The 27,854-nt window shown below is 43.7% G+C and overlaps 1 protein-coding gene across 1 annotated transcript in view; it reads right to left on the bottom strand.

The window, feature by feature from the left end:
- Nucleotides 1-27,854, bottom strand: part of LOC132572062 (uncharacterized) — a 73,508-nt gene that overhangs the window by 26,337 nt on the left and 19,317 nt on the right. The window contains exons 5-11 of the mRNA XM_060238850.1: nt 19,397-19,540; nt 17,768-17,931; nt 13,434-13,549; nt 11,559-11,674; nt 11,166-11,375; nt 7,073-7,216; nt 4,231-4,394 (exon numbers count right to left, since the gene is read on the bottom strand). Coding sequence (XP_060094833.1) covers nt 4,231-4,394; nt 7,073-7,216; nt 11,166-11,375; nt 11,559-11,674; nt 13,434-13,549; nt 17,768-17,931; nt 19,397-19,540 — 1,058 coding nt within the window. The remainder of the gene's footprint in view (nt 1-4,230; nt 4,395-7,072; nt 7,217-11,165; nt 11,376-11,558; nt 11,675-13,433; nt 13,550-17,767; nt 17,932-19,396; nt 19,541-27,854) is intronic.

Genomic DNA, 27,854 nt, shown 5'->3' with positions numbered 1-27,854 from the left:
AAAAAGAACCATCCCAAGAAGCACAATTTAGTGAAAGTCAGATTATCTGACACAGGGAGCTCTGATTTTTGAAAGTTTATACCCTGAAAATCTTGTTGCTTTTTGAATGCTCCACATGAAAAATCTAGTGTATGCATGATAATTCAAATTTCTCACAACTGGTTGCTTACCATGAAAATGTCTGTCACGTTAAAATTAATGCCACAGTATCTTGTCAACAATCCAGTGAGATTAAATGTGATTAAGCCTATTGTTTCCAACAAGATTAAGCTCCTTCAGATCGCTGGTGGATTGTGAGCTTTGTCATTTTGAGTCTAGTGATGGTGGTTGAAAGTGCCATCAAATTGCAGCTAGCTTATGGCAACCCCACAGGGTTTTCAAGGCAACAGACATTCAGAGATCATTTACCACTGCCTGCCTTTGTGTAGTGACTTCCTTGATGGTCTCCAAGCCAAACACTAACCAGGGCCAACATTGCTTAGATTCTGAAATCTGATGAGATCAAGTTCACCCAATCCAGTAGCACCTCAGAGACCAAGGCATAACCTTTTGAAAGTCAAATCCCCTTTCATCAGATACAAGTTGGCATGAAGCTTTCTGTGTTCTTGTATCCCAATCAGAAGATTGGGGAGGGGGGGGGGAAGTGTTGCAGAGTCTCAGAGCGGCTTACAATCCAACCCCCTGCACAATGCAGGAAATTCACAAATACCTGCCCCTAAATTCACAGGATTAGCATTGCTGTCAGATGGCCATCTAGCCTCTGTTTAAAAACCTCCAGAGAAGCAGAGCCCACCACCTCCTGAAAAAGCCTGTCCAACTGAGGAATTGATCTGTCAGAAAGTTCTTCCTAATGTTTAGTCAAAAACTCTTCTGATTTAAATTCAATCTGTTGGTTCTAGTTTGACTTTCTGGAGCCACAGAAAACAACTCAGGACTATCCCCTACATAACAGTCAATCAGTACTTTTTATTATTATTATTATTATTATTTGTTTATTTATATTCCGCCCATTCCCTCATTGGGACTCAGAGCAGAGTACATCAGTTTAAGATAAAATCATAATAAAACCATAGTGAAATCAATCTCAGCATTCAGTAAGATGCAACAAGATGACACAACAAGATAATATGACAGCAGATGATTTAGTACAAGATGGTATCACAACACAGTAGTGAAGTAAGGCAGTAAGGGGAGGACGATTGATCTAGTAGATAGATGCCTGCTGCCTCATCCGAAAACCTGGCAGAACAGCTCCATTTTGCAGGTCCTATGAAAGGCCAACAAGCCAGGAAGGGCCCGGATCTCCCTAGGGAGCTGATTCCACCAGGTTGGAGCCAGGACTGAAAAGGTCCTGGCCCTGGTAGAGGCAAGACGGGCATCTCTGAGGCCGAGGACTATCAGAAAATCCTGGGAGGTCAAGCGACCTCTGGGGCATATATGGGAGGAGACGGTCCCGTAGGAATGTAGGTCCCAGGCTGTGCAAGGCTTTGAAGGTTAGAACTAACAACCTGAAACAGATCCAGTACTCTATAGGCAGCCAGTGCAGGTCGCAGAGCGCCGGCCGTATGCTCGCCCGTACAGGTGATGCAGTTAGCAGGCGAGCTGCCACATTCTGCACCCGCTGCAGTTTCCGGATCAGCTTCAGGGGCAAGCCAGCATACAGCAAGTTACAGTAGTCCAGTCTGGAAGTAACCATTGCATGGGTCACTGTAGCCAGGTCTTGGGGGGACAGGTATGGTGCTAACTGCCTGATCTGCCGTAAATGGAAAAAGGCAGACCTAGCAGCCGCTGTGACTAGGGCCTCCATGGAAAGGGAGGCATCCAGGATCACTCCCAAGCTCTTCACCTGCTGGGCCGGTACCAAAGTGGCACCATCCAGGGTTGGGAGCTGGATGCACAAACCTACCCCTCCTCCTCAACTCAGGTACAGGACCTCCGTCTTGGTTGGATTTAACTTTAGTCGACTCTGCTGTAGCCATCCAGCCACCGTTCCAAATGCCTCGGAAAGCTGTTCAGGGGCGGAGGACGGTCTGCTGTCCATCAACAGAGCTGGGTGTCATCAGCATACTGGTGGCAACCCAGTCCCAAACCTCTGGCAATCTAGGCAAGGGGACGCATATAGATGTTGAATAAAATAGGCAAAATAATAGCTCCCTGTGGCATTCCACATATAAGTGGATGCCACCAGGAGGTCTGGTCGCCAAGCATCACCCTTTGTCCCCATCTCCGGAAGAAGAAAGAAAGCCATTGTAACGCTATCCCCCGCACCCTAGCAATGGCTAGGTGGTGGATCAATAGGTCATAGTTGACCGTGTCAAATGCTGCTGATAGAGCCAGAAGAATCAACAGCGCTGACCCACCTTGGTCCAGATGCCTTCTTAGGTCATCTGTGATGGCGACTAGTACTGTCTCCGTCCCATGGCCCGGGTGGAAGCTGGACTGCAATGGGTCCAGAGCAGATGTTACATCCAGGAAGACCTGCAGTTGCTCCGCTACCACTTTTTCAACTACCTTACCCAGGAATGACAAATTTGAAACTGGACGGTAGGTAGCTAGTACCCTAGGGTCCAACTTGAAGATGGTTATCATATCACCTCTCAGTCATTTCCTCTCCAGGTTAAATTTACCCAGCTCCTTCAACTTTTCCTCACAGGACTTTGTCTCCTCAGTATCTTTGTTGCCCTCCTCTGAATAAATTCCAGCTTGTCTAAATCCTTCTTAAATTGTGGTGCCCAAAACTGAACACAATATTCTAGATGAGGTCTAATCAGAGCAGAGTAAAGCAAAACCGTCACTTCACATGATATGGACACTATACCTCTTTTCATACAGCCCACAATTGCATCGACCTTTTTAGCTACCACATCGCTGACACGTGTTCATTGTATAGTCCCCTAAGACTCCTAGGATCCTTTTCACATATACTACTGCCCAGAAGAGGTCACCGATATCTGTTCCACCAGGTAAGCTTGGCAGGTCCAGGACGGGTAGAGGATTTGCAATAGCAGCAGACTGGGTAGCAAACCAGATAACCACCAAAACGGCATTTGCAGCTGGGACCAGGGTTGTGCAGTAGTTCCCTCTCCGAGGGCGAGAGTGCCCCGCACCAACAGCAAGCGCGCATCGCTGTCCCTGCCGACACTCCACACTTGCGGCTCAGGTAACTCCATACTCCACACTGCAGCTGCACCAGTCCTCTGAGAAATCACAAAGAGGTTCTGGAACTCTGTTCTACCACATTCCTCCAGGGGGATAGCCCTGGTTTAAATGTTCCATTTCTCATTTTACAATTTTGAGCCTACATTGATTCATACTTCTCACATTCCATGTGATTATTATTCCTATTCCTATGTGTCAAACAGCTTTGGGTTTTTCTTTTGTATCCATTCACGTAAACAACTGAACATACTTTTGGCTTCAGTTTAGTTGCGTCACTAAGAATAGTGCTATTCCTCAGCTCTTCCCCAGTAGTTGTCCTCAGCTCTTTGATCGAGTACTATCCAATCGGGAAATTCCATCTACATCTATAGCACTGTATCTTTTATTCATTTTGGATTGTCTCATCGTAGGGTTTTCACGGTAAGAGTTGTTCAGAAATGGTCTACCATTGTCTTCTTCTGCACAATACTAACCAGGGTTAGATGCAGTGTCCACTGCTGTTGTCTATGAAATATCCTCTGCCAATGTCAACTTCTACTACTGCTGCTGCCCAGTAGCTACCCTTCAAGGATTCCTTCACCCCCCAATCATTACTTGAACGGTCTGTTCTCTTCTGCTGGTGTGGCTGTTGATTCCCAAAGGGGTTGAAGGCATCTTAGTCTGGTGTCTCAGGTGTGACCATTCTGCCTTGAGCGACTCTGCTAGGAGTTAAGACATGTTACAGTATTGCTTTCAGCTTCACGGACACACATAAACCCCCTTACCACAGTAAGTGCATGCAAAAGGAGGGACTGGAGATATAAGGACACAGAAATCTCCATTCCAAATGGTATCTGACAAAGGGAGCTTTGACTCTCAAAAGCTTATAACCAAAATATCTTGCTAGTTTCTAAGATGCTTCTGGACACATATCTAGCTGTTGTACTGCAGACCAATATGTCTACCCTCTCAATTTTTTTTTTTCATTTTGAAATACTTCCAACTCCTTCTCATGAAAACAGAAAAAGAAATAACTTAAACTGAAGCAAAAACGTTACAGAACAAACATGATATCTTACAGTTCAATAATACCTTTTTTTTCTCGCTGTCAATCTTGACAAGGTTACCATCTTTATAGTAGGAACACCGTATAGTTGCCCTAGCGTGCTGCACTTTCAGTTCTTTTTCAAAATAATAGCAATAGCCATTATAATACCACCATGGAGTATTTTGAGGACATTTTGGATTCTTGATGCCTGAAAACAAAACAAAAAATCTTTTATGAGTATCATCTACAAGAAGAAGAAGAAGAAGAAGAAGAAGAAGATATTGGATTTATATCCCGCCCTCCACTCCGAAGAGTCTCAGAGCGGCTCACAATCTCCTTTACCTTCCTCCCCCACAACAGACACCCTGTGAGGTAGATGAAGATATTGGATTTATATCCCGCCCTCCACTCCGAAGAGTCTCAGAGCGGCTCACAATCTCCTTTCCCTTCCTCCCCCACAACAGACACTCTGTGAGGTAGATGAAGATATTGGATTTCTATCCCGCCCTCCACTCCAAAGAGTCTCAGAGCGGCTCACAATCTCCTTTACCTTCCTCCCCCACAACAGACACCCTGTGAGGTGGGTGGGGCTGGAGAGGGCTCTCACAGCAGCTGCCCTTTCAAGGACAACCTCTGCCAGGGCTATGGCTGACCCAAGGCCATGCTAGCAGGTGCAAGTAGAGGAGTGGGGAATCAAACCCGGTCCTCCCAGATAAGAGTCCGCACACTTAACCACTACACCAAACTGGCTCAATATACAAGCAAAGGCTAACAAGCCCTATGACCTCTAAATCATGTGTACAACCAGAGCTCATTTTGTAGAAAAAGCCGAGCCTGAACACATTTGAACATTAGGCCATACTCCCTGATGCCAAGCCAGCAGGAATTGTGTCCTTGTGCGTTCCTGCTCTAAAAAAAAAAACCCCGTGTACAACCCCTCATTGGTATATCAAGGTGCGGTGCAGGAATAAAATACATACACAAATGCTACAAATCAAATCATTAACATCTCATAAAGCCCAACAACAATAAAACAGCTACCAGTAGAATCTGCAACACTGAACTTTTTTTAAAAAAAAAAAGCTGTCTTACATAGGATACCATATCCTTTAACGGCAGATAAAAATCATCAGTTAAAATCTATCACATGTAAATGTATGCAACAAGGAATATTTGAATATGTATCTACCTATAGGGAATATCTGAAAAGTTATGCCACTGTGAAGAACTTTCAGAGAGGGAATGACTAACTCTTCCTCTAATGCAGCTTTCCAGCTGAAATTCCCTAGCCATCTTTCTGCTTGCATGCTTCTATATGTTTCCTCTTCTCAATATATGTTGAGAACTCTCTGGATAAAAAACAGCTAGTGGGAATTCCTGAGGCCAGAGAAAGAAGAGGCGGCAGCCCAATATTTTCCATCAGAGAACACTGGATTCTTTGGCCTTTTGTATGGGGAGAAAGAAAAGCAAGGGTGTTGCACTTGTTTGTTTTATGTTTCCAAAACTCAAGCGAGAGGTCTGTATATTCAGCGTGAGTGTGAATTTATTTTTATTTTAAGGAAGAGACAACAGGAAACTGCACGCTGGTGCTCCTTCAGGCTCCTCTTCCAGATGAAGTGATGATGGTAACTATATCAGCAACACACCAGAATATAAAATTCTGCTGCTAAATGCTAGGTCAGTCACAGGAAAAACAGCAGCCATCCAAGATGTATCTATGACACCTGTCACCTTCAGAGGTCCTACCTTAGGTATCCCCACCTTCTGCGATTAGGTAGGTGGCAACCCAATAGAGGATCTTCTCAGTCTTAGTACAGCACTGAAATTCGGGTACTCTTTCCCCAGGAAGAATTGTTAGAATTCCCTCAATTATACTTCCTTCCTAGCCAATGCTTTATGCTTTGTGTGTTGTTTAACTGTTTTAGATGTGTTTCAGCTCTGGTTTTTTACTTTTAAAAGTTGTTTTATAATGAGATATATTTGGGAGGGGGGTTATTTTAATGGTAAGGGCAGAAAGATGAGATATAAATTTTGCAAATAAATAAATCATGCCTTGACACAGTTCTCATTAAAATTGCTTTCCTTTAAGCTTTTATTTCTTTTATTTGTTATATGAGCTTTGTGAGCCCATTTTTACTTTTTAAAAGAGCAACATGAGTGAAAAACTAAATAAAATACTTGTATCTGGTTGCATTCTCTAACCAATGATCTTCTATTAGGAATCCATCCTCTCTCTATTTGATCCCCCCTCCCGCCCCCAGTTTTCTGGGCCCAAATCTGCATCTATAGATTCCTACTTTGTTTTTATTTAAATCATTATTCAACACTTCCTGTTCTACCTACATCTTGATAACTTTCTAAAAAAAAATAAGTATTTTGAATCCATATCACCATATTGTGCCAACTTCTACACATGCACCTTTTGAATTTTCCAAAACACAAACTAATAAAGTTCATCAAGCAAAACTATAGGCTGCATGATTTCTGAAAAATCTAAAGAAGCAAAAAAAAAAAAAGCCTTTCCCTTTTAAAACAAGAAATAATGCAAAAGAATGAAGTATGTTTGAGAATAAAGAGACTATGACAGGTTTGAACCTTGGGTGGTTATTACGAGAAAAAAAAAACCTTGGGTGGATATATTACAAGAAAAAAAATGATTATGCTTAGAGAAATAAAAATAACCATTGAAACAGGTAGTCTTTGATCCTGCAATGCATTGTACATTTTTTGATACACAGAAGTCAGCAAAAATCTGCTGCTATTTCCAGAGGATTTATTCTGGCTTTAAATTGAACACATTCCTTTGCAAAATTAATATTCTAGATGCTTTGCATATAAAAGAAAGAGCAGAAGAAAAAAGTGAAGTTGTTCATAATAAATATGTACCTAATTCACACAGTTCGCCTTTGAATCGACCAATACACTCTGTCCTTTCTGGGCAGCGGCCAGTTACAGAGTTACATCGGAATCCTCCATAGCATTTTCTACAAGCAAAGGCACAGTTCTCACCATAATAACCATATGAACATTCTGTGTGAAGAATTGCAAACAAACTAACATGATTAAGATATAAACAAAACTTTACATCTGAGACAGCAAATAAGTGAAATAACTAAATGACAGTATCACCACTGACGGACAGTGCGTGGTAGCAGAGTGGCGTGCTATTAGGCTGATAAGAATGGTAACGCAGATAAGAAGAGATTTCACACTGGTTCTACTAAAACTATCAGTATATTTACATATATTTACAGATAAGTGCAGTATAATTACAATCCCGAGCTCCAAAGTGCTACGCCAGACAATCATCAATTCAGAGAAAGTAACCTTGCTAGTTAGCACTTTTATAGCTCAGCCCACCAATCAGCAAATATGCTGACTCACTGTGACTACAGGCAATTACCGGGCATTGCATCATTCTGTCCTGTGATCACAGTCACATGACCTCATCACTTTGACAGTAGATGATCTAAGCCGCAGTAACTTCTAAGCTACACAGTTACTGACAACCACGTGGCCAACTTAATAACAATCCAGTGGTTTCATATGACAGTATGCAAAGGAGTCGTACGAACTGTGCAAGCTGAGGCATTATACAACACTATGAAAGCTGAAGACTAATGTAAATGGTTCTTATTTAATCCAAACTGCCAGAGGTAACTAACTACCTAGATGAAAATCTGATTGCCAGTAGTAAGGAGGAGAAGATTCTGAATAAGTATGGAGAAAGTCAAGGCCAGTGTCAACATACACTACGGTGGGGCAGCTGTTGCAGCCTAGGGCTTCTGCTGGGGCCCAACATTCTATTGAACTTTTCTATCAAGCAATTTGACTGGGAGCGGTAAGTGGTTGTTTTAAGATACTTTATTCTACAACACTTCCAGAGAACACAGCACTTCCATCAATTCAGACAAGAAATTACACACACTGTTACAATCACTTTAGGAAAAAGTAACTGTCAGAAAACCTTAAATAAAGCCTCTGATCCTATCAGTGCTTCAGTTGAAGCTAACGATATAGCCTCTGGATATCTTGCTAAAACTGGAAAACCAACACATGGCCAAGGGACTGGAAATGCTCAGTGTTCATTCTACTATCAAAAAAAGGGAGACTCCAGAGACTGCTCCAATTATCACACCATCATTCTCATTTCTCACATTAGCAAACTTCTCCTCAAAATTATACAACGCCTGGCACCAACCATTTAAAAGGAACTAGCATATGCTCATCCGGCTTCTGAAGGTACATGGCACTCGTGACCATATACTGTAGCAAATCTGCACTGGATCATGGAGAAATCTCATGAATATAAAAAGATCATCTACTTATGCTTCATTAATTACAAGAAAGCCTTTAACTGTGTCGATTGTGACAAGCTGTGGAAAGCCCTAAAAGATCTGAGGGTGCCAAAACATCTGGTCAAGTTGATACAATCATTGTATACAAACCAGGAAGCCACTGTGCAAACACCTCCATCTCCATATGGACATACTGATTGGTTCAAGATAGAGCACAACAAGGTTGCATTCTTTCTCCTTTTGTATTCAACACTCAAAAAAACTCTTGAGGAAGTTAGAGCTGAAATAGTCAAAAATCGGAGTAAAGATTGGTGGAAGGAATATCAACAATCTTCGATATGCTGACAAGACAATCCTCTCCTCTCAGAAACTAAAGGAGGTCTCGAATATCATCAAGAAAATCAAATAAGAAAGTGAGAAGTTTGGCCTCTTCCTAAACATCACAAAGACCAAGATTATGACAACCAAGAAGAATAGAAAAATCAAAATAACAGTTGATGATGAAGAAATTGAATGTGTAGAAGAATTCACTTTCTTAGGATCACTGATCAACCAAAGTGGCCCATGCAGTCCAGAAATAAAACACTGAATCATGCTAGGTCACACAGCAATGATAAGCATGAATCGAATATGGAAGAGCAAGTACACCAGCATAGCAACCAAATGCAGATTAGTCTGTGCTATTGCGTTCCCCATAGCAACCTACGGCTGTGAAAGTTGGACCATGAAGAAGCGAGACGGGAAGAAAATCAACTCATTTGAGCTGTGGTGCTGAAGAAGGCCCTTGCACATTCCTTGGACAGCAAAGGTGACAAACAAGCAAGTATTGGAGAGCATAAAACCAGACATGCCATTGGACAGAAAAATCACAGAACTGCAGCTGACTTATTTTGGCCATGCCATGCAGAAGAACTCACTAGAAAAAGCAATTATGCTTGGATTGGTTAGTGGCAAAAGGAAACAGGCTGCCAAAGAACATGGTAGCTAGATACCATAAAAGTCAACATCAGCCTAAGCATGGAAGAACTCAAAGAAAAGTACAAGATCAGAAAACATGGAAAAACCTGGCCACAGAACCACCAAGAGTCGAACACGACTAAATGGTTAACAACACAACACGTGTCACGATCCACCAAAGTCAGAATGAATTGCTTTTCTCTCTGTACAGTTTGTGAAAGGTCCAACTGTAGCAATGCTTACCTCCTAAAACATCTCTCCTACAAGGAGAAATTGTAAAGCTTAGCACCCATTTTTGCCTCAGCTAGTATATTATAAATATGAAACATGTGAAGTGCTGGCCAAAATGTGAAAGATCAAAGCAAAGTTGGTAAACAGAAACAAAACAAATAGAGGATGATCGGATGTGGATGCTTGTGACAACAGTATTGCTGCACATAAATCAAGGCAGAACAAACCTAGGAAAAAACAAACTTTATGGTCGGGATCCAGAGTTCAGCATGCAGCATTACACATGCAGACACTGATGTTTTTCCAGCTCTCCCTCCAGTAGCCTTGGTGAGGGCGGACTCTCCACAGCAACTCAACGTGATACAAAAGACTACAAAAAGAAAGAAACACTGGCAAATGCCTTCCCTCACTGTCATGCATGCTAGGCAATACTTTCTACTTGGGACTTCTGACCTATAAGTTTAGGCCTTTGGTCAAGACACAATACTGGGGGGAAAAGACAAAGCTGAAATAATTTTCACAATACAAATCTTTTTGAATTACTGTTCAGTTCAGTTCAAACCTTTATTGGCATAAGAGCAATAACGATTCACAATCAAAAGTAGGTACAAAGGCCTGAAATATAGTAAGAACAATACAAAAACAATCAATTAAAATAGCAGCCAATAATACTAATCAAGAGTAGACACCCAGCAATTAAAATACTGAATTACTTTGGAAGATGGAACATGTCAGTGTATGAGTCCTTCGTCCAAAGCATGAATGCAGCATGAAGCAGCAGGTGGATCTACAGTGACAGCATCTGACAGGTCAGGTCAGATCAACCTTGGAAGAGAGCCGGTTCAGGCTGGACTGTTTCCAGAGGAAAGCACCTGCTGGAGTCAGCAATTGTGTGGACTGCCGTGATTGGCTGAGCTGTGTATATATGGACTACAGTGCCAGACAGTATTCCTCTCTGATGAGAGTGGGTTCCTGGCGTAGCACTTTGTCACTCAGTTTAATATATGTTATTCACCGCACCAAGTTGTTTTGTATATAGTTGTAAATACACTACTTTTATACTAGGTGCTGGTGTGAGGCTCCATTTCTTTCCTAGCGTCAACCTGGTGGCAGTTCTCTGTTTTGCACTCTGCACATGAACCACTGACAGGCACCTGCTTTTTGTGCTTGTTGTGTTACTTCCAAATTGTTGAAGACTGCTGCACTGTTCTGATTTTTACACACTGTAGAATCCTATTGCCCTAACTGGAAATGATTTTGTTGACAGCAAAGGTCTGAATTTTATTATTTGCGTTTTTACTACGTAGTTGTAATGTCCTAAATTGAGTATGCAGGTTAAAATTATTTAAAATGAATGAATATATTTAGATGATGTTAAAATGAATGTATCTGCTAAGCTTCCAGACATATTATAAAAAACTGAAAGCCTTCATTTTATAATAGTAACAAAAACTGCCTGATGCTTTTCATCATCTAGAGAACTGCATACATACCTCGTTTTACAAATGAAGTTGCAGTTTCTTCATATGTATTAATTTCATCAATGCCTCTTGTTCTCCTGAAATACTGGTAATCTTTCACTATCCCTGTACAGCTGGAATTACTTAAGCAGTCTACCATAGCAGAGAAAATGGAGGAGTAATAAACTGGTTCTAATGGTCCCGACAAAAATCGATCCATATAGATGTCAAAAACTTCTTCCACTGAAGGAGTTAAAAATATTAAACTGTATTATATACTTTTATATAGGTATGCCTCAGATGATTTTCATATACATTTTAAATGATACAACTGTCAGTGAGCTAACCATTTTGCATTGGCCCAGATTCATTTATTACGGCCTATAAAAAACAAGAAAAACCACAAAATCCCAGTATGTAACTTACTTTCCTTCTTCTTACAAATCCATCTATACTTTTCATCACAGTTCAATCTGAATGCACTTTGATTAGCTGAAAGAAGACCTACACATCTTCCTAATGAGATCCCTGCCACTGGTAACCTAGATTTAAACAAAACAAATTGCAAACCTGGAAAAGTATATATGACTGACAGTTCTAAGTCTTTAGTATCAACAGTATTACTGAAGCCATTTTCATGCAAAACACTCAACACCTAATTATAAAGCATCATGCATCACAGAAGCACATGAAAAGGACGTATCTAGAAATACAGCAGATCCTCACCAATCAGTGGTGTTCAGTACCCGGGATCACTGTAGATGATGAAGTATGTGAACAATAGGAATAGGAAGCAGAAAGTCAGTTTCCTCCAGGAGCAGACTGGGAGGCCAAAGGCCTTGGAAACGGCCCAAGCGCCTCATGGAGAATGCCACAGTTTAGTTGAGTTCCATTTACTATGGGCTATGGTCAAAATGCAACACTGCTGCTACATGTCACCTTGCAGAGATGAGGTGGTACTGCTGTATGAGTTGCCTGGCTGGGTAGATGAGGGGGGCACTGCCACCTGAATCACTGAGATGGCCACCATGCAATTCCACCCAGTGCACTTGAACACTTCCTCCACCTATTAGAAACAATTCTGATAAGACAGCAATTGTGTGAAAGCTAAGCTCACTTGTGCTTGCTCTCCCTCACTCAGCATGGTCTAACCACCCTAAATCTTCAGTTTGTTGCCCAACCACTTAATGGCCATAAACTGCTAATAAATGAAATCACAAGTCATGAATGGTGAGTCTACTGTACACTTTGTATTGTCATTCAGATGCCAGAAAATAGATTAAGTAGCCCTGGTCCCAGCTTCATTATTTCTATCTCCAAAGGAGGAAGAAACCAGGAACTGCTCTGGAAATATTTGAAAAAAACCAGTGCTCCGGGAGAAACATGACAGAATGAACTATCAAAGAACTTCAACTGTATAGCTTGCATTTCTGCAAATCTTGTTCACCGTAAGTGCCATGGAAAAGGTACTTATAAAGGGTAGGGAACAGGGAAATATTGTGTGACAGAACAGGGAAAATAAAATAGCATTATTCCAAATAAGAGTGTGATTACGAATAGCATAATTGAAATACACAGAAAATGCCAAGAATCTCCACTGTTCCTAGAAAAACATTATCCTGGGCCCAGAGCCAGTATGCCCACTAGGCAACCTTAGGCGGTCACCTAGGTGCAGCCCTGGGTGCCAAATTTGGCACCCCCTGGGAGGGTGGGGGCTACCCCCTCCCTCCTGTATGATTTAAATCACGTGGGAGAGTGCCTAGGAGTGACCGCTGCCCTTTTTGTGCCTGGAAAAAGTCCTACCAATCAGCTGATCAGCAGAGGCTTTAAATCACCCTAGAGGCCAGGGTCTGTTCCTGGACACTCTCCCAATCATGGGTAGTGTTGGCAGAAGCAGCCAGGTGGCCTTCCCCTTCGTTTAAAGAGCCTGATGAGCAGCTGGTTGGTGAGGTCTTTAAATTGCATGGGAAGGGCAGCAGCTGGTCCTGCTGCTCTTCCCATGCAATTTGAATCACTGGTGGGGGCAGCCTTCAAGTTGCAGAGACGCTCTTTAAATGGAGGGGGAGCCTGGCTGCTTCTACTGGTGCTTCCACGTGATTGGGAGACAGTGGGACCTTTCCTGGGCGTGGGAAGGGCAGCAGCTGCTCCTGGGAATGCTCCCACGCGATTTAAATCACCCAGGAGGGAGGGGGCAGCCCCCACCCTCCCAACCCAGGGCATCAGCAAGACTGGCATCGGCCCTGCTCGGGCCAGTTTCAATAGTTCCTCCATGACTAATACTGACATCAACATTAACATTACCAGCGGATTTCTTTAGCTGCCGATTGCATATTTGACCAAACCCATATGTTTCTTTGCTTTCGGCTATTCAATCCAGTCCACAATATTTCTAGAGAACTTGCAAAGATCAGCCAATTCTGTCAAAACACAAGAGTAATATAATTTTAGATGCAGCACTACATTCTGTACTGATGGGTATAGTGGTAGTTGTATGGAATTTTAAAAGCTCAGTGTCTGGGGCTAGATATCAAACTTATTGCAAGTAACCTGCACAGCCCAGCTTAACCTGAGCTTGTCAGGACTTGGATGCTCAGCAGAGAAGAACATGATTAGAACTTTGATGAGAGACTACTAAGGAAGATGAGGGTTCCTGTACAGAGGAAGGAGATGGCAAACCACCTTTGTCTCTCACTTGGGATGCCCCATGGATGGGGTCACCTCTTCTTCTATTTACACTGGATTACAGGGAATGATTATTAGAGCTCATAAACTTATCAGGGAAGACCATGATCTGTACTTGGACATCGGACCATCAAGAAAGACCAGGACTGCTATGCAGAGGAAGGGAATGGCAAACCACCTCTGTTTAACCCTTGCTTTGAAAATCTCACGAAGGCTAAGACTTTATAGCGCTGCATTATTGTTATTACTATAAAAATGAAATAAATAGGGAGCATTACCTTGTAAAATCATTATTTTGTAAAGTTCCTTACAAAGTATTATTTGCCATGTATTTACCTCATTTGTACTTTCCCTTTCTCCCTAATAGAGACCCAAGGTGGCTTATATTCTCCTCTCCATAATTTTATTTTACAACAACCCTGTGAGATAGGATAGACTGAGAGAGTGTGACTGGCCCAAGGTCTCATGTTGAGTTTCTATGGCACAAGTTAGGAGTCAAATCTGGGGCACCCAGATGCTAATCTAACACTCTTAACCACAACACCACTCTAGCTTTCTGGAGCACCAGCTCTAGCAAAGACCCTTGTAGGCTCCAGTTTCATTAGGTACTTCAGATCTGTTTCCTTCCTACGTAAAGGTAACAGGAATGGCTAGCCCCTGCTCCTACCCCATTAGAATTTATAAAAACTAACAGCATACCAGTAACTAACGATCTATGAGTGGTCATCTGTGCAGTCCATACACTTGGGTTTTGAGCTAGAGCCGAGCCCGACATCGGAGCTTTCTCAAATGGTGTTTGGGTGGGCTTTCTCACAGCCCTGGGCTCTTTTTGCCTGCTGCCAGTAAGTCCCATCAACAAAAGGTAAGTGATCAAGAGATGTCAGCAGTGGGGAAGATTGGGTGGGTGGATGTGGCTGCACAGATGACCACTTGAAGATCATTACATGTAAACAACCTGTTTATCTTTGTTGTGGTCTCTATGCAGACCACACACTTGGGTGTTTAGTGAGCTGAAATCCAGTAGAATGGTGGGAGCTGGCAAAAGAAAAGACATGTTAGTAACACCATTAACCTGTTGCAAAACCATCCCCTTTCTTATCTGGGAAGAACCACAGGGCAAAGATTACTGGAAGATGTCCTTTGGCACCATCTTACCAAAGAAGCCATCTTTCTGTGCTCTAATGTCGAGCTCATAAAGAGCCACAAAAGTAGATAGAGTTGACCAAGTGGCTGCAAGGCAGATGTCTTCTAGTGGCAGCTCCCCTTGGATGTCAATACAGCCCTTGTGGAGTGTCCATGAGGTTTGGAAGGTAAGGGGACCTTTGTTAACTGGTAGCACAATGAGATGGTAGAAGTGACCCACTGAGTGTGGGAAAACCTACATCCTTTTAGTGTGGCCTGCATAAGATACAAACAGTTTTTGGTCTTGTCAAAAAGACTTTGTCCTATCAAGGTAAAATGCCAAGGCTCTACAAACATCAATTGGAATGGGAGAAGAGAGATTTGGCCATCTGTTAGGCAGAAAGTGAAGCCAGATGGACCTTAAGAGAGGAGATGCTGAGACCCGATTGCTGAAGGTGCAGCAAGTATGAGCAGATGAATGGCAGTGATGCTGTCTTTGGGTCAGAGTTGTGAGAGGCAGCATAGATTGAAAAGTGTTTCCATTCTGCAGCATAATTATGCCATGTTTATGGGCGTTCAGGAGTACAAGTTATACCTCAGCAGAAAATTCTAAAGAGTAATCTTCCATGCCATAAGGTGGTAAAAGGATGGGCTGTGGTATAATACTTTGCCATTCTGTTGTGACAAGAGATCTTTTCTGGGCGGAAGAGGTAAGTAATTGAGTTTGAATAGTTCTAATAGCAATGGGAACCAGGCTGCTGTGGCCCCCATAGAGTCGCTAGAATGCAGGATGTCTGGTCTCGAATTATTTTTTTGGAGTACCTGGGAGATGAGTGGGTACAGTGGAAATGTAGTATAGGTGGTCTTTCCAGTGTTTGAAAAAGGCACCCCCTGGCGAGTTGGTTATCAATCACGCTCTGGTGAAAAAGACAGGGCACTTGGCATTATGTACTGTGGCAAAAGCGTCAATGTGAGGAGTGCCAAACCATTGGAATATAAGTCGCAGGTATTTGTCATGAATGTTCCGTTTGTGTTCTATGACGCTCAGTCTGCTGAAGGAGTCAGCTTGGGTGTTTTCCACTCCTGAAACATGGACAGCAGTGATATGCATGTCATGCTATAGACACCAATTCCATAAGCTTATCATTTTTTTGCATAGTCTGGTGGAAGCTTTATTTATTTTTTATTTTATTTATTTTCGCATTTATATCCCGCCTCCCTGCCGAAGCAGGCTCAGGTGAGTGCAAAAGCGGCCAAAAGTTTGAAAAAGGTCTGGAACTCCAATGTTGGGTTCAGCGTTGGCGTGAAACCCAAGTACGTGAACTGCACAGAGTTCATGATAAAGATCAATCTGATAATCAAGCTGTGGGCATTATTCTTCAAATGTTTAGCGGCAACTGCTTAGAGGGTTCTACAAGATTTCTGAGCTTTGGAATTCTGACATAGTATGGTGGGCACGGCTACAAAACGGCTGCTGCGAGAGGCAAAGTCAGTCACAAAATGGCTGCCACGGCTCATACGTATTCTCTTTAAATTTCAAAATGCAAGGGTTCGTACAATAACAGATTAACATATTACAGTGCCATCAAATGAATGACTACACAGTTAAGCAGGTGACTGTCCTGAAGTTTAGGACCAGGCTATTTGAAGGATACCCTGACCTGGACACCCCAGACTAGCCCAGTCTCATTACATCTCAAACGTTAAGCAGGGTTGGTTCTGGATGGAATTCCTTGGGTTGTAATACCCAGGCAATGGCAAACCACCTCTGATTGTCTCTTGCCTAGAAAACTGTAAGGCGTCACATAAGTCAGTCGTGACTTGATGGCGAAGACCAAATGACAAGGGTAAGACAGGTAGAGACGGGGATCACATTTGGGATCAAAACGAGATTTAACCCCAGGTCCAAACTGGCAGAGTTCCAGGAGCATACTTTACTTGAAGCTTGCAACTTGGCAGACTTTTTTATGATATCGTACCTATTTGGAAACATTTCTGCGGTGTATCTGTTCTAGACTTGCGGCAATATAGTTTCTATGGGAAGAATTAAATAGTTGATGCACTGACCTGTCTGTAAGCGAGTGGTGCTGAAAAGTGCCAATTTGTAGCCAACGTATGGTGACCCCCTCATGGGGTTTTCAAAGCAAGAGAGGGTGGGTTGCCATTGCATGCCTCTGTGTAGAAACCCTGGACTTCCTTGGGGTCTCCCATCTATATAGTAACCACAGCCAACCTTGCTTAGCTCCTGCAATTGGGCTTGCCTGGGCCAAGCAGGTCAGGATCTTTAAACAGATAATGGGTTTAAATGACATCTCAGCCTCCTTTGCATCATTGGAATTAAACTGTCACGAAACAGTGAGGCTGTTCATGCAGGCATCATATCGAGCTACAATTTGCCTGCATGAACATAAATAGGGATTGTTCCCATGCTCTGGTGCTCCGTTCTCTCCTCTTGCCCTCCTTCCTGCGCAGAGCTTAATTAATGACTCCTGGTTCGAATGAGTTTTAGTTTCCTTGACATTCAAATGCATGCATCCAGTCAAATCAGAGTTGGTCTATTTTATACAAACTAGAACTGCAGAATTCAAGCCTGTGTAGAATAAGCTGGGTTCCCGCATTCGTACATCACAGGGAACTGGTATGTTTCAGACTAAGAATCCTTAAATCATACTCCACAGAAGGAGAAGGTGAGCACGAGATGCTATTTTCATTTGTGTTCACTGTAGTAAATGTCAGTGTAGCATGACATTTGAATGCACCCTGGATATCTGCCACCAGTCTAAAAAAAAAAACAAAAGCTTGCTTTTTCCTTACAGCAGTGGATTCAATACCATTTCTCGTTTGTTCTCAATCCACAATAGGTCTGTACTTCTAAATCTTCTACACTGTTTCCGAGCTTCAGACCAATTGGCCTTGGCCTCTTCACTGAAGTAGTAGCAGCTGCCTTCCCAATATTTCCAGCCAGGAAAACGAGGGCACCATTTACTTGTCAGAGCTAACCAAAACACAAGCAAGCAAAAACTTTCTTAAAATAATCCAGTACACAAACCAGAAGATCAGTTAATGAGACTTTTGTATTTCAGTGAGCAAGTTTAAACCCAGACTCAATAAGGACTGTATTTTGGCATACAGAAACACATGGTTCTGGTTCATTAAAAATTTGGGAATGCTACAATATGCTCTATATCCAAATTTCTCCACAGATTTTATTAATGCAGGTTACACAATTTTGTCAGTAAAATGGCACAGAAATCCCACCGTTCTTCCATTTTTTTTGTTTATAGATTTTGCTACAGTTTTCCATTCACAGGTTAACATATGCACACTGTACAAAAATGAACATTGATGTGATGAAACAACTACATCAATTTTTATTTTTTGTCCAGGGATGTAATCAACATGCCTGTCTCAACACGCCTGTCCAATGATGTGCACCAATAACCTGAAAGAACTAAAGTCACAAGTGGGAAACTCTGGGCATGAGCCAGTTCCAATTTTTTTTAAAAAAGAAATTCTCCAAGTTAAACTAGAAGGCGGGCAAAGTAGAATACAGGAGCAAAAATATTGAGCAGGAACAAACAGAACGGAGGATACCTCCTCTTTGCTACCACAAACATATCTGCGGTGGGTATTTTAAACAAGCAAGTTCCCCTAAAAACAACTTAACATATACTGTCATGGCATTCAATTCATTCTTTATATGATGGCTGTCATGTGTACACAGCTGTTAACAAATGCATGTTACCCAACATACTTGTTTGCTGTTAAGCGCAGTGGCATACCCACAACAATACTAATTCAAATAGGAAACACTAAGCTAAAGGACAGAAACTGATGGTGGGGGAAGCAATCATGAGCATAGCACTGGTTCACAAGCACATAGCTTTCAGCTCATTCATGAACTCAGGGCCAAACGACACGATACTTTTTAATGAGCTGAGCTTGGATTGCCTGGACCCAGCTCACTCCTCCACAGTCACACACAGCAGTGTAGGGAACGCTGGTTTTAAAGCTTCCCTCCATGCCTTCCCCTCTTCATGTGCAGCTCCAAAGTTATGCAAATAACTCCCCCTCCCATAGCCATTTATGCTCAGAAAAGAGTTGGGGGAGGGAAGACCCTTGCCTCCCCCCCCCCCCCCCGTGCCACTATCCTGAGCCAAATGAAGAAATACAAATGGATTTCTGTGCCATTTTAAATCAACATTCCCTGCAGCTGTTGTGGGACCGTAAGAAAGCGAGCTGGGTCCAAGGAACTCAGATCCAATTAGTTAAAAAACATACTGTATAGTTTGGCTTTCAATGAGCGGTCTTTGGCAAACCTCTATAATTCCATCAAGTTACTTATATTACTACGTTTGAAAGTAATGCCAATGGTTATATTTAATTTTGCATTAGATAGCTGTTTTCCATCCCTCACAACCCCACTCCCTAATCTAACCAACTGTGTCCTCGTCAGGTACCTCTTTCACAGTGAGACGGTGAATGCTGTGCAGTACATGAATGGAAATTATCACACACTCCTGTGTAAGGATTGCACAGCTCATCATCAAGGCACTGACTGCAAACAAAAGAACATTCACTTCCAAAGTAACCCATGGAACAATCTATGAAAACGGATAAAAGCAGTATAACACAATTAACTTTTATTATTAGCTATTTCTATACAATACTTTAATCATTTAATGATTATCCTCTAAATCCCATTTTACACAAAGCGAAATGCAGGCTGAAAGAATTCAGTGATTCCCAGTACATGGGCCAACAATGGCACATCACACCATTCTGCTTGGCACCCAGGGCCAGATCTCTGTTGTAGCAACCAACAGTACAGCAGTGCAGAAGGAAAGAAGCGTGGCTCTGTTCAGAGCTACTCTGCAAATATTCTATTAGTTGGAAACTGAGGCCTGCCCTTTCTTTCTATCTCTCCATTTGCCACACCACCTTAGTACTACATCGGGGTGTCAAACTTACAGCCTGTGGGCCGGAACTGGTCCACCCAGCGCTTTAATCAGTCCTGCAGCTCTTTTCTTCCCCCTCCTCACCCTCCTGTCCTCACCCTTTAGAAGCTCCAAGGCTGCCAAAGTTCCCAGCTCCTTCCAACTTGTCTTTGCTTGCTTCAACAGGAAGCTCTTCTGGGCTTGCAAAGAAAATGCATAATGGATTTTTCATTCAGTCTCTGCACCCTGATAGACTACTCTGGGACTGTTTCTAGCAGTAGAAACAGTGCTCTGAGACCGTAATGACAGCCCCCAGAATACAATAACAGTCCCTAGCAATCTGTGTTCTGGGACAGGAATGATAAGGTGCAGATTAGAACGACAGCCCCTGTGAGTATCAGCAGCACTCTGGGAATGAAATTTCACTCTTGGGGCCCACACTCCAGTCCCAGAACATTGTCATTCCATGCTGGGGGTTGTCATCCCAGAGTAGTCTTATCTGGGGCCAGAGACCTTAATGGAAAATCCATTCCACATTTTCCTTGCAACTTTGTCTACTATAATATATTTCAATAAAGTGGTGTTCAAGTAGTTTCACTTTCCAGTGTTTGTATGGCCTGTTGAAACTGTTGCTTGCTGGAATTGTCTCCTTGCAAATAAAGCGTTGATGCTTTGAGCCAACTTGTCTCTGCTGAATGGACCTGAGAACTGGTGCCTAGTGAACTGGACCTGAGAACTGGTGCTTTCCCCGATGTTGTTCAACATCGGGGGGTGAGCCGAGAGTAACAACGGAGGGAGTGGAGTTACGAGCTACGAAGACGCAGAGGCAGAGGACTGCGGAAAGCGCAGAGCTGCTAAGGTGCGGAGGCAGGAGCCAGACAACTCGGCGAGAACGCCGAGGACGAGTCGTGGGTGGCGGCCAGGGAGTTGCGGCGAGTAGAGAATGAGAAGCGTCTGCGGCGTTGTGGAGAGGAGCAGCGCGAATAGTGAGCGGGCAATAGACCATCTTAGGGGTGTCTTGGACCCCGCCCCTCACCCCCTGCCTCCTCGCCCCCCCTTCCGCCGCCCCCTCCACCTCCTTCCCATCTCCTTCCTCCCTCCTCCGTCGTGTACCGTGCTCCCTGCCCCCGGCTCTCATTACTTTCACCTGCACTTTACTTCACTTCACTTCCCACCACTTTCTCCATCTACGGACACTATCTAGAGGGGCTGACTCAACGGCCTGGATACTCCCCGACAGAGAAGCCCTATACGGGGCTCAGGGGAGCCCAGGAGTGAGTCAAGCCACAAGAGACTGGAAAAGAAGAAAGAAGAAGGTGCTTACATATCAACTGCACTGGCACTTGCACTTTATCAGCACCTAAGATCAACCTATGACTTTAACATCTATACCCCATAGACAATATATACTGCCACCCACTATAGAATACTTGAATTTATAATCTAGGAACTAACTGTCTGCTAACCGCTAATTAATCCCATTATAATTGTTATTAATTAATTAATTTATTTGAATTTTTGGTCAATTAATTAATGATTATGTATAATATATTTATATATATATTCATATTTATATGTTGATTTATATATAACTATATTTATAAATTTTAGCACATTAATTAGGAACAGTGGGAGGGAGTATGTATTTATTTATTTATTGTGCTGAACCAATTAAATTTATAAAAACCTTTTATTAATTGATTAGAGGGGAGACTGAGTTGAGTATTGAATTAATTAAACTAAGATATAATTAGTGAGTTGGCAGCTGAGAACAGAATAAGAACAGGAAGGGTTGGTAAGGGGGGGGGATAAACTAAACGACAGGTGGGGACAAACTGGGAGATCAACTGTGAGAGGTTATACTGAGAGCTATCCAGACAAGTGCGGATGTCTGCCCAAGGGATTCCAGTGCTCCTGGGGAGGGGAAGATATGACGGTGGGAATAGACAGATATATAAGAGAAGGAGACAGAGACAAAATGGTGCTCGACCACCTTCCAGTCTACTTCCCATCCCAACGGTGGTAGGTAGTGGGACTAAGAGGAAATGCTCGTCTCCGTCACTGGTGTTATGCAACGCCAGGTCCATCAACAACAAGACCTCGACCCTTAAGGAGTTCTTACTCCAACAGGATGCGGACCTGGCTTGCGTGACCGAGACCTGGGTGCGGGACGGAGAGACAGTAGCTCTCTCCCAGATGACCCCCCCAGGTTACTCGGTCTTTCACCAGTCACGGAATAACGGGCGGGGGGGAGGGGTAGCGTTGTTCATACGGGAGGGTTACACCTTTCGGGCTCTCCCGGCACCAAAGATCGATGGCATTGAATGTGCCGGCCTGATGTGGGATGTTGGAGAGGGGTTGGCGATCTGGCTGGTGTACCGTCCACCCAACGCACCGGCCGGCGCCTTACCATCACTATTGGAGGCAGTGGCGGGCTGGGCATTGGAGTTCCCGGGGCTTATGGTCCTGGGTGACTTCAATGTCCATGCCGATGACACGGCCTCCACTCAGGCGATGGACCTAGTGTCTTCCATGGCGACACTGGGACTCTCTCAATTTGTCACAACTCCCACGCATCAGGCCGGGCACACATTAGACCTGATCTTTGCATCTGGGATTTTGGTGAACGATATCGCGGCTGAAGCGGTTCCATGGTCGGATCACCTAGCCCTTAAGGCCCGTATGGAGACGTTGCCCCAACCCTGTATGGGCGGAGAGCCTATTTTGGCTCGCCCCCGGGGCTTGATGGACCCGGAACGGTTCCAAACAGCCCTGAGGGATCCCTGGCCCACTGGCAATTCCCTCGATGACCTGGTGGAGGTCTGGCAGGGCCAGCTATCCAGGGCCATCGATGAAATTGCACCTCGGCGCCCTCTGCGCCCTCGTAAGAGGCTGGCTCCATGGTATACCATGGAGTTACGCCAGCTGAAACAAGGGCTCAGACGACTAGAGAGACGGTGGAGGCATACTCGGGACGAAGCGACGAGAACATCCTATAGAACGCTTATGAGGTCTTATGAGATGGCAGTCAAGGCTGCAAAGAAAGAATACTTTGCAGCCAAGATTGCATCTGCAAAATCGCGCCCGGCACAATTATTTAGGGCAATTGGAGATCTTATAGCATTGCCACAAGGCAAACCAAATATTAGAGAATTAGAGATAGGCTGTGAGGCATTTGCGAAATATTTTGCAGATAAAATCTCGTCGCTCCGCCAGGACCTGCCTATCACATTAGATACAGTAAGTGAATCTGAGGCTCCGCGCCTGTCTTCAGATTTGACACTGGATCACTTCGACCCGCTCAGCCTGGAAGAAGTTGATGGAATTCTCTCTGCTGCTCGCCCGACAACATGTGATCTGGACCCGTGCCCCTCTTGGCTGATTAAATCTTGCCAGAGGGAGCTTAGATGTCCTTTACGGGACATCATAAATAGATCCCTCCTAGAGGGGCATTTTCCAACGCCTCTGAAAGAGGCCTTGGTCCGCCCCCTCTTGAAAAAATCTACAGCAGACCCGGCCGAATTGGCAAACTACCGACCGGTGTCTAATTTACCATTTTTAGGTAAAATCATAGAGAGGGCAGTGGCGTTGCAGCTACAGAGATTTCTAGATGACGCTTCTGTCTTAGACCCGTGCCAGTCTGGCTTCCGGCCGGGCCATGGGACGGAGACGGTCCTGGTCGCCTTGGTGGATGACCTCCAGCGGCAACTGGATCGAGGCGGTGTGGCAATACTGATGTTACTAGACCTGTCGGCTGCATTTGATACAGTCGACCATCAGCTGCTGATTCACCGCCTCGCCGACATAGGGGTAGAGGGGCTGGCCTTACAATGGCTTTCCTCCTTCCTCATGGGTCGGGGACAGAGGGTGGCAATTGGGGGCGAGCGATCCCAGAGGCGCACACTAGATTGTGGGGTGCCCCAGGGAGCAGTTCTCTCCCCGATGTTATTCAACATCTATATGCGCCCCCTCGCCCAGATTGCCCGGAGATTTGGGCTGGGTTGCCATCAATATGCAGACGACACCCAGCTCTATCTACTAATGGACGGCCGGCCCGCCTCCGCCCCGGGGAACCTGGACCGGGCTTTGCAGGCTGTTGCAACGTGGCTCAGACTGAGCGGGCTGAAGTTGAACCCAGCGAAGACAGAGGTTCTCCAGGTGGGTCGTGGCACTCTGGGGAAGGAAATATCTCTCCCGGCCTTTGACGGGGCGCCACTGAAGACGGCGCAACGGGTGAAGAGCCTGGGTGTTTTACTGGAGCCTTCATTATCAATGGAGGCCCAGATAACAGCCACTGCCAAGTCAGCATTCTTTCATCTGAGGCGGGCGAGGCAGTTGGCCCCTTTCCTAGAGCGGCAGGACCTAGCGATGGTGATCCATGCGACGGTCACCTCAAGACTGGACTACTGTAACGCTCTCTACATGGGGCTGCCTCTATACCGGACCCGGGAACTGCAGCTAGTGCAGAATGCAGCAGCCAGGCTACTACTTGGTCTTCCAAGATGGAGGCATATACGGCCTGGGCTGCGCGGACTGCACTGGCTGCCGATTGTATACCGGATCCAGTACAAAGTGCTGGTCATAACCTTTAAAGCCCTATATGGCCAAGGACCGACCTACCTGAGGGACCGTCTCTCCCCATATGAGCCCCAGAGAGCACTGAGGTCAGTAGGCAAAAATAAACTGAATATCCCTGGGCCGAAAGAAGTAAAACTGCAAAGCACCCGCACTCGGGCCTTTTCCGCCGCAGCCCCACAACTCTGGAACCAGCTCCCAGAGGAGGTGCGGGCCCTGCGGAACTTAGATCAGTTCCGCAGGGCCTGCAAGACCGCCCTCTTCAAACAGGCGTTCATTAATGATGGTACCAATGTTTACTGCTAAATTAATAATGCTTACTGCCACTGTTAGTCTAGGAATGTTTTAATCACTGATTGGTTTTAATGTGTTCTTAATGTTTTATTATTGTATTGTTCATTTTAAATGTTGTAAGCCGCCCTGAGCCTGCTCTGGCGGGGGAGGGCGGGGTATAAATAAAATTTTACATTACATTACATTACATATGCGCCTCCTTGCCCAGACTGCCAGGAGGTATGAGTTGGGTTGCCATCAGTACACTGATGACACCCAGTTCTATCTACTGATGGGTGGTCGGTCTGCCTGTACCCCAGAAAATCTGGATCTGCCGTTGAAGGCTGTGACAGGGTGGCTTAAGCTGAGTCGACTGAAGCTGAATCCAACAAAAACAGAGTTCCTTTGTCTGAGCCATGGCGGCCCGGGAAGGGTAATCCCCCTACCAACTTTTTTTTTTCCAGCTAAACATTATGAAGAATTTATTGATAATTAGAGCAGTTCCTCAGTGGAATAGGCTTCCTCAGGAGGTGGTGGGCCCTCCTTCTTTGGTGGTTTCCCCCCCCCCCCAAATAAAACAGTTTATTGAGACTTGTTTACAATACAAAATACTTGTAGAAGTAAATTGGTTCAGCTATATAGTACATTTGGTACATTCAAAACACCCCCACCACCATTCCCACCCCATCACCAAGAGCTTAAGGGGAGTTACCAAAACATAAATTCAAATTCCTCATTTCAATTCCTACACTTTTTATCCATAGATACAGTGGGTTCCAAATCTCTTTACAAGCCGAGTAAGACTGTCCTCTCAATTTCATTGTTAAGATATCTAGTTCTACAGCCTCTAATAGCTTTTGCACAAACTCATCCCTTTCTGGGATTTCTGCAACTTTCCAGTACCTGGCATATAGGATTCTAGCCACAGTGACAATATATAACAGACGTTTTTTTTCTAATTTGGGGAGATTTTCCTTTACTATGCTTAACAGGTAAAATTCTGGTGTATGTGGGAGAGCAAGTTTGGTGTAGTGGTTAAGTGTGCGGACTCTTATCTGGGAGAACCAGGTTTGATTCCCCACTCCTCCACTTGCACCTGCTAGCATGGACTTGGGTCAGCCATAGCTCTGGCAGAGGTTGTCCTTGAAAGGGCAGCTGCTGTGAGAGCCCTCTCCAGCCCCACCCACCTCACAGGGGGAGGAAGGTAAAGGAGATTTGTGAGCCGCTCTGAGACTCTTCGGAGTGGAGGGCGGGATATAAATCCAATATCTTCTTCTTCTTCTTCTTATTTTGAAATTTTTTTGGCACCAAATATTGACTTGGGCCCAATATTTTTTGGCGTGAGCACACTGCCACCAAATATGAAATAAGGTTCCTTTCACCTTTCCACATTTCCAACATTTGTTGGAGTAGCTTGGGTAGATCTTGGCCAATCTCTCTGGGGTTAAGTACCATCTATAGGCCATTTTATACAGGTTTTCCTTAAATTCATTAGCTAGAGTTAGTTGAAGGTTATGTTTCCAGATATTTTCCCATTCTTTCAATTCAATATTATATCCAAAGTCACTCAGCCATCTAATCCAACTCTCTTTGACCAATTCATCTTGCATTTTGTTCATTAATAACCAATTATATATTTTGGATATTAGTTTCTGCCCATCATATATTATCGTGTCCAAATCATTTGGTTTTTTATAAAAACCCATTTTTTTTATCTGCCTGGAATCTGGAGTTGATTTGTGTTTTTGTCCACCAATCCAATTTAATATTATCATCTAGGATCAAATTATGGGTGGAGTCTAACAAAACATTGTAATTATAGTTGGTATCCCAGGAATAAACATTTGGATACTGAGATGCCTCCACAGGGGAGAGCCAAAGAGGGACTTGTGTATAAAACATTTTCCTTATTTCGCTCCATACCTTAAAGATCAGCTTTCTGATAACATGGCGAAAGAAGTTATTATTCTCCAGGGGGGTCTGATACCATATGTATGAATGCCAGCCTCTAACTAAATCTGCCCCCTCTAGCACCAGCAGTCTTTTATTTTCCAAGAGTAACCATTCCTTCGCCCAAGTAAGGCAACAAGCTTTGTAATAAGTTCTCCACTCTAGCAGGGCTAAACCACCTCTAAGTTTACTGTCTTGCGAGATTTTAAGTTTTATTCTTGGCCTTTTGTTTTGCCATATGAAGGCCGATATCATCTTGTCCAGCTGTTGAAAAAAGGCCTGGGGGAGCGAAATAGGAATCATCTGGAATAGAAAGAGTATTCTAGGCAATATATTCATTTTGATAGAGGCTATTCTTCCCAGCAAAGAGATTTGCAAATTTTTCCATCTGTTCAAATCAGCCTGGATTTCCTTTAGGATTTTATCGTAGTTATCTTTTTGCAATGTTCTCAGATCACTTGTCACCCAGACATTTCACTTTCTTCTCCCATCTGAAACCTGATTTATTTTCCAAGGATGTGATTTGTTCCTTTGTTAAGTTCTGTGTTAGGAATTGGGTTTTAGTCCTATTTACTTTAAAACCCGATACTGCCCCGAATTGTTCCAGTCTCTCCTTAATATGGTCAATTGAGTTCATAGGATCTTCTACTATAAATAAAACATCATCTGCAAAGGCTTGAATTTTATATTTTTCATCTTTAATTCCAGTTCCTTTAATTCGATGGTCTTCTCTTATGCTTTTAAGGAGAAATTCCAACGTTATAATGAATAATAGAGGGGATAATGGGCAGCCTTGCCTCGTACCCTGCTTGATTTCAATCATATCTGAAAGCTGGCCATTAAGGTTTACTTTTGCGTTTTGTCTGGTATATATCACTTCAACTAATTTGCAAAATTTTCTTCCGCACCCAATGGCTTCTAGGGATTTTAATATAAAACTCCAATTGACATTGTCGAATGCTTTTTCAGCATCCAACATAATGCCAGCAAATTGTTTATCCGGATGTTCACAGTAGTACTCTAGTATATTTAGAAGGTATCTTATATTCTGGCTCATCTTTCTCCCAGGGACGAAGCCTGTTTGGTCATCATGTATTACAGATGAGATAGCTTTTTTGAGTCTATTTGTCAGGATTGTGGCGTATATTTTATAGTCTGCATTCAATAAAGAAATAGGTCGATA

The sequence above is a fragment of the Heteronotia binoei genome, chromosome 5, assembly GCF_032191835.1.
Source record: "Heteronotia binoei isolate CCM8104 ecotype False Entrance Well chromosome 5, APGP_CSIRO_Hbin_v1, whole genome shotgun sequence".
Classification (NCBI taxonomy): Eukaryota; Metazoa; Chordata; class Lepidosauria; order Squamata; family Gekkonidae; genus Heteronotia; species Heteronotia binoei.
Note: the sequence above shows the minus strand (reverse complement) of the source record. Positions and strands in the feature narration are given on the sequence as shown.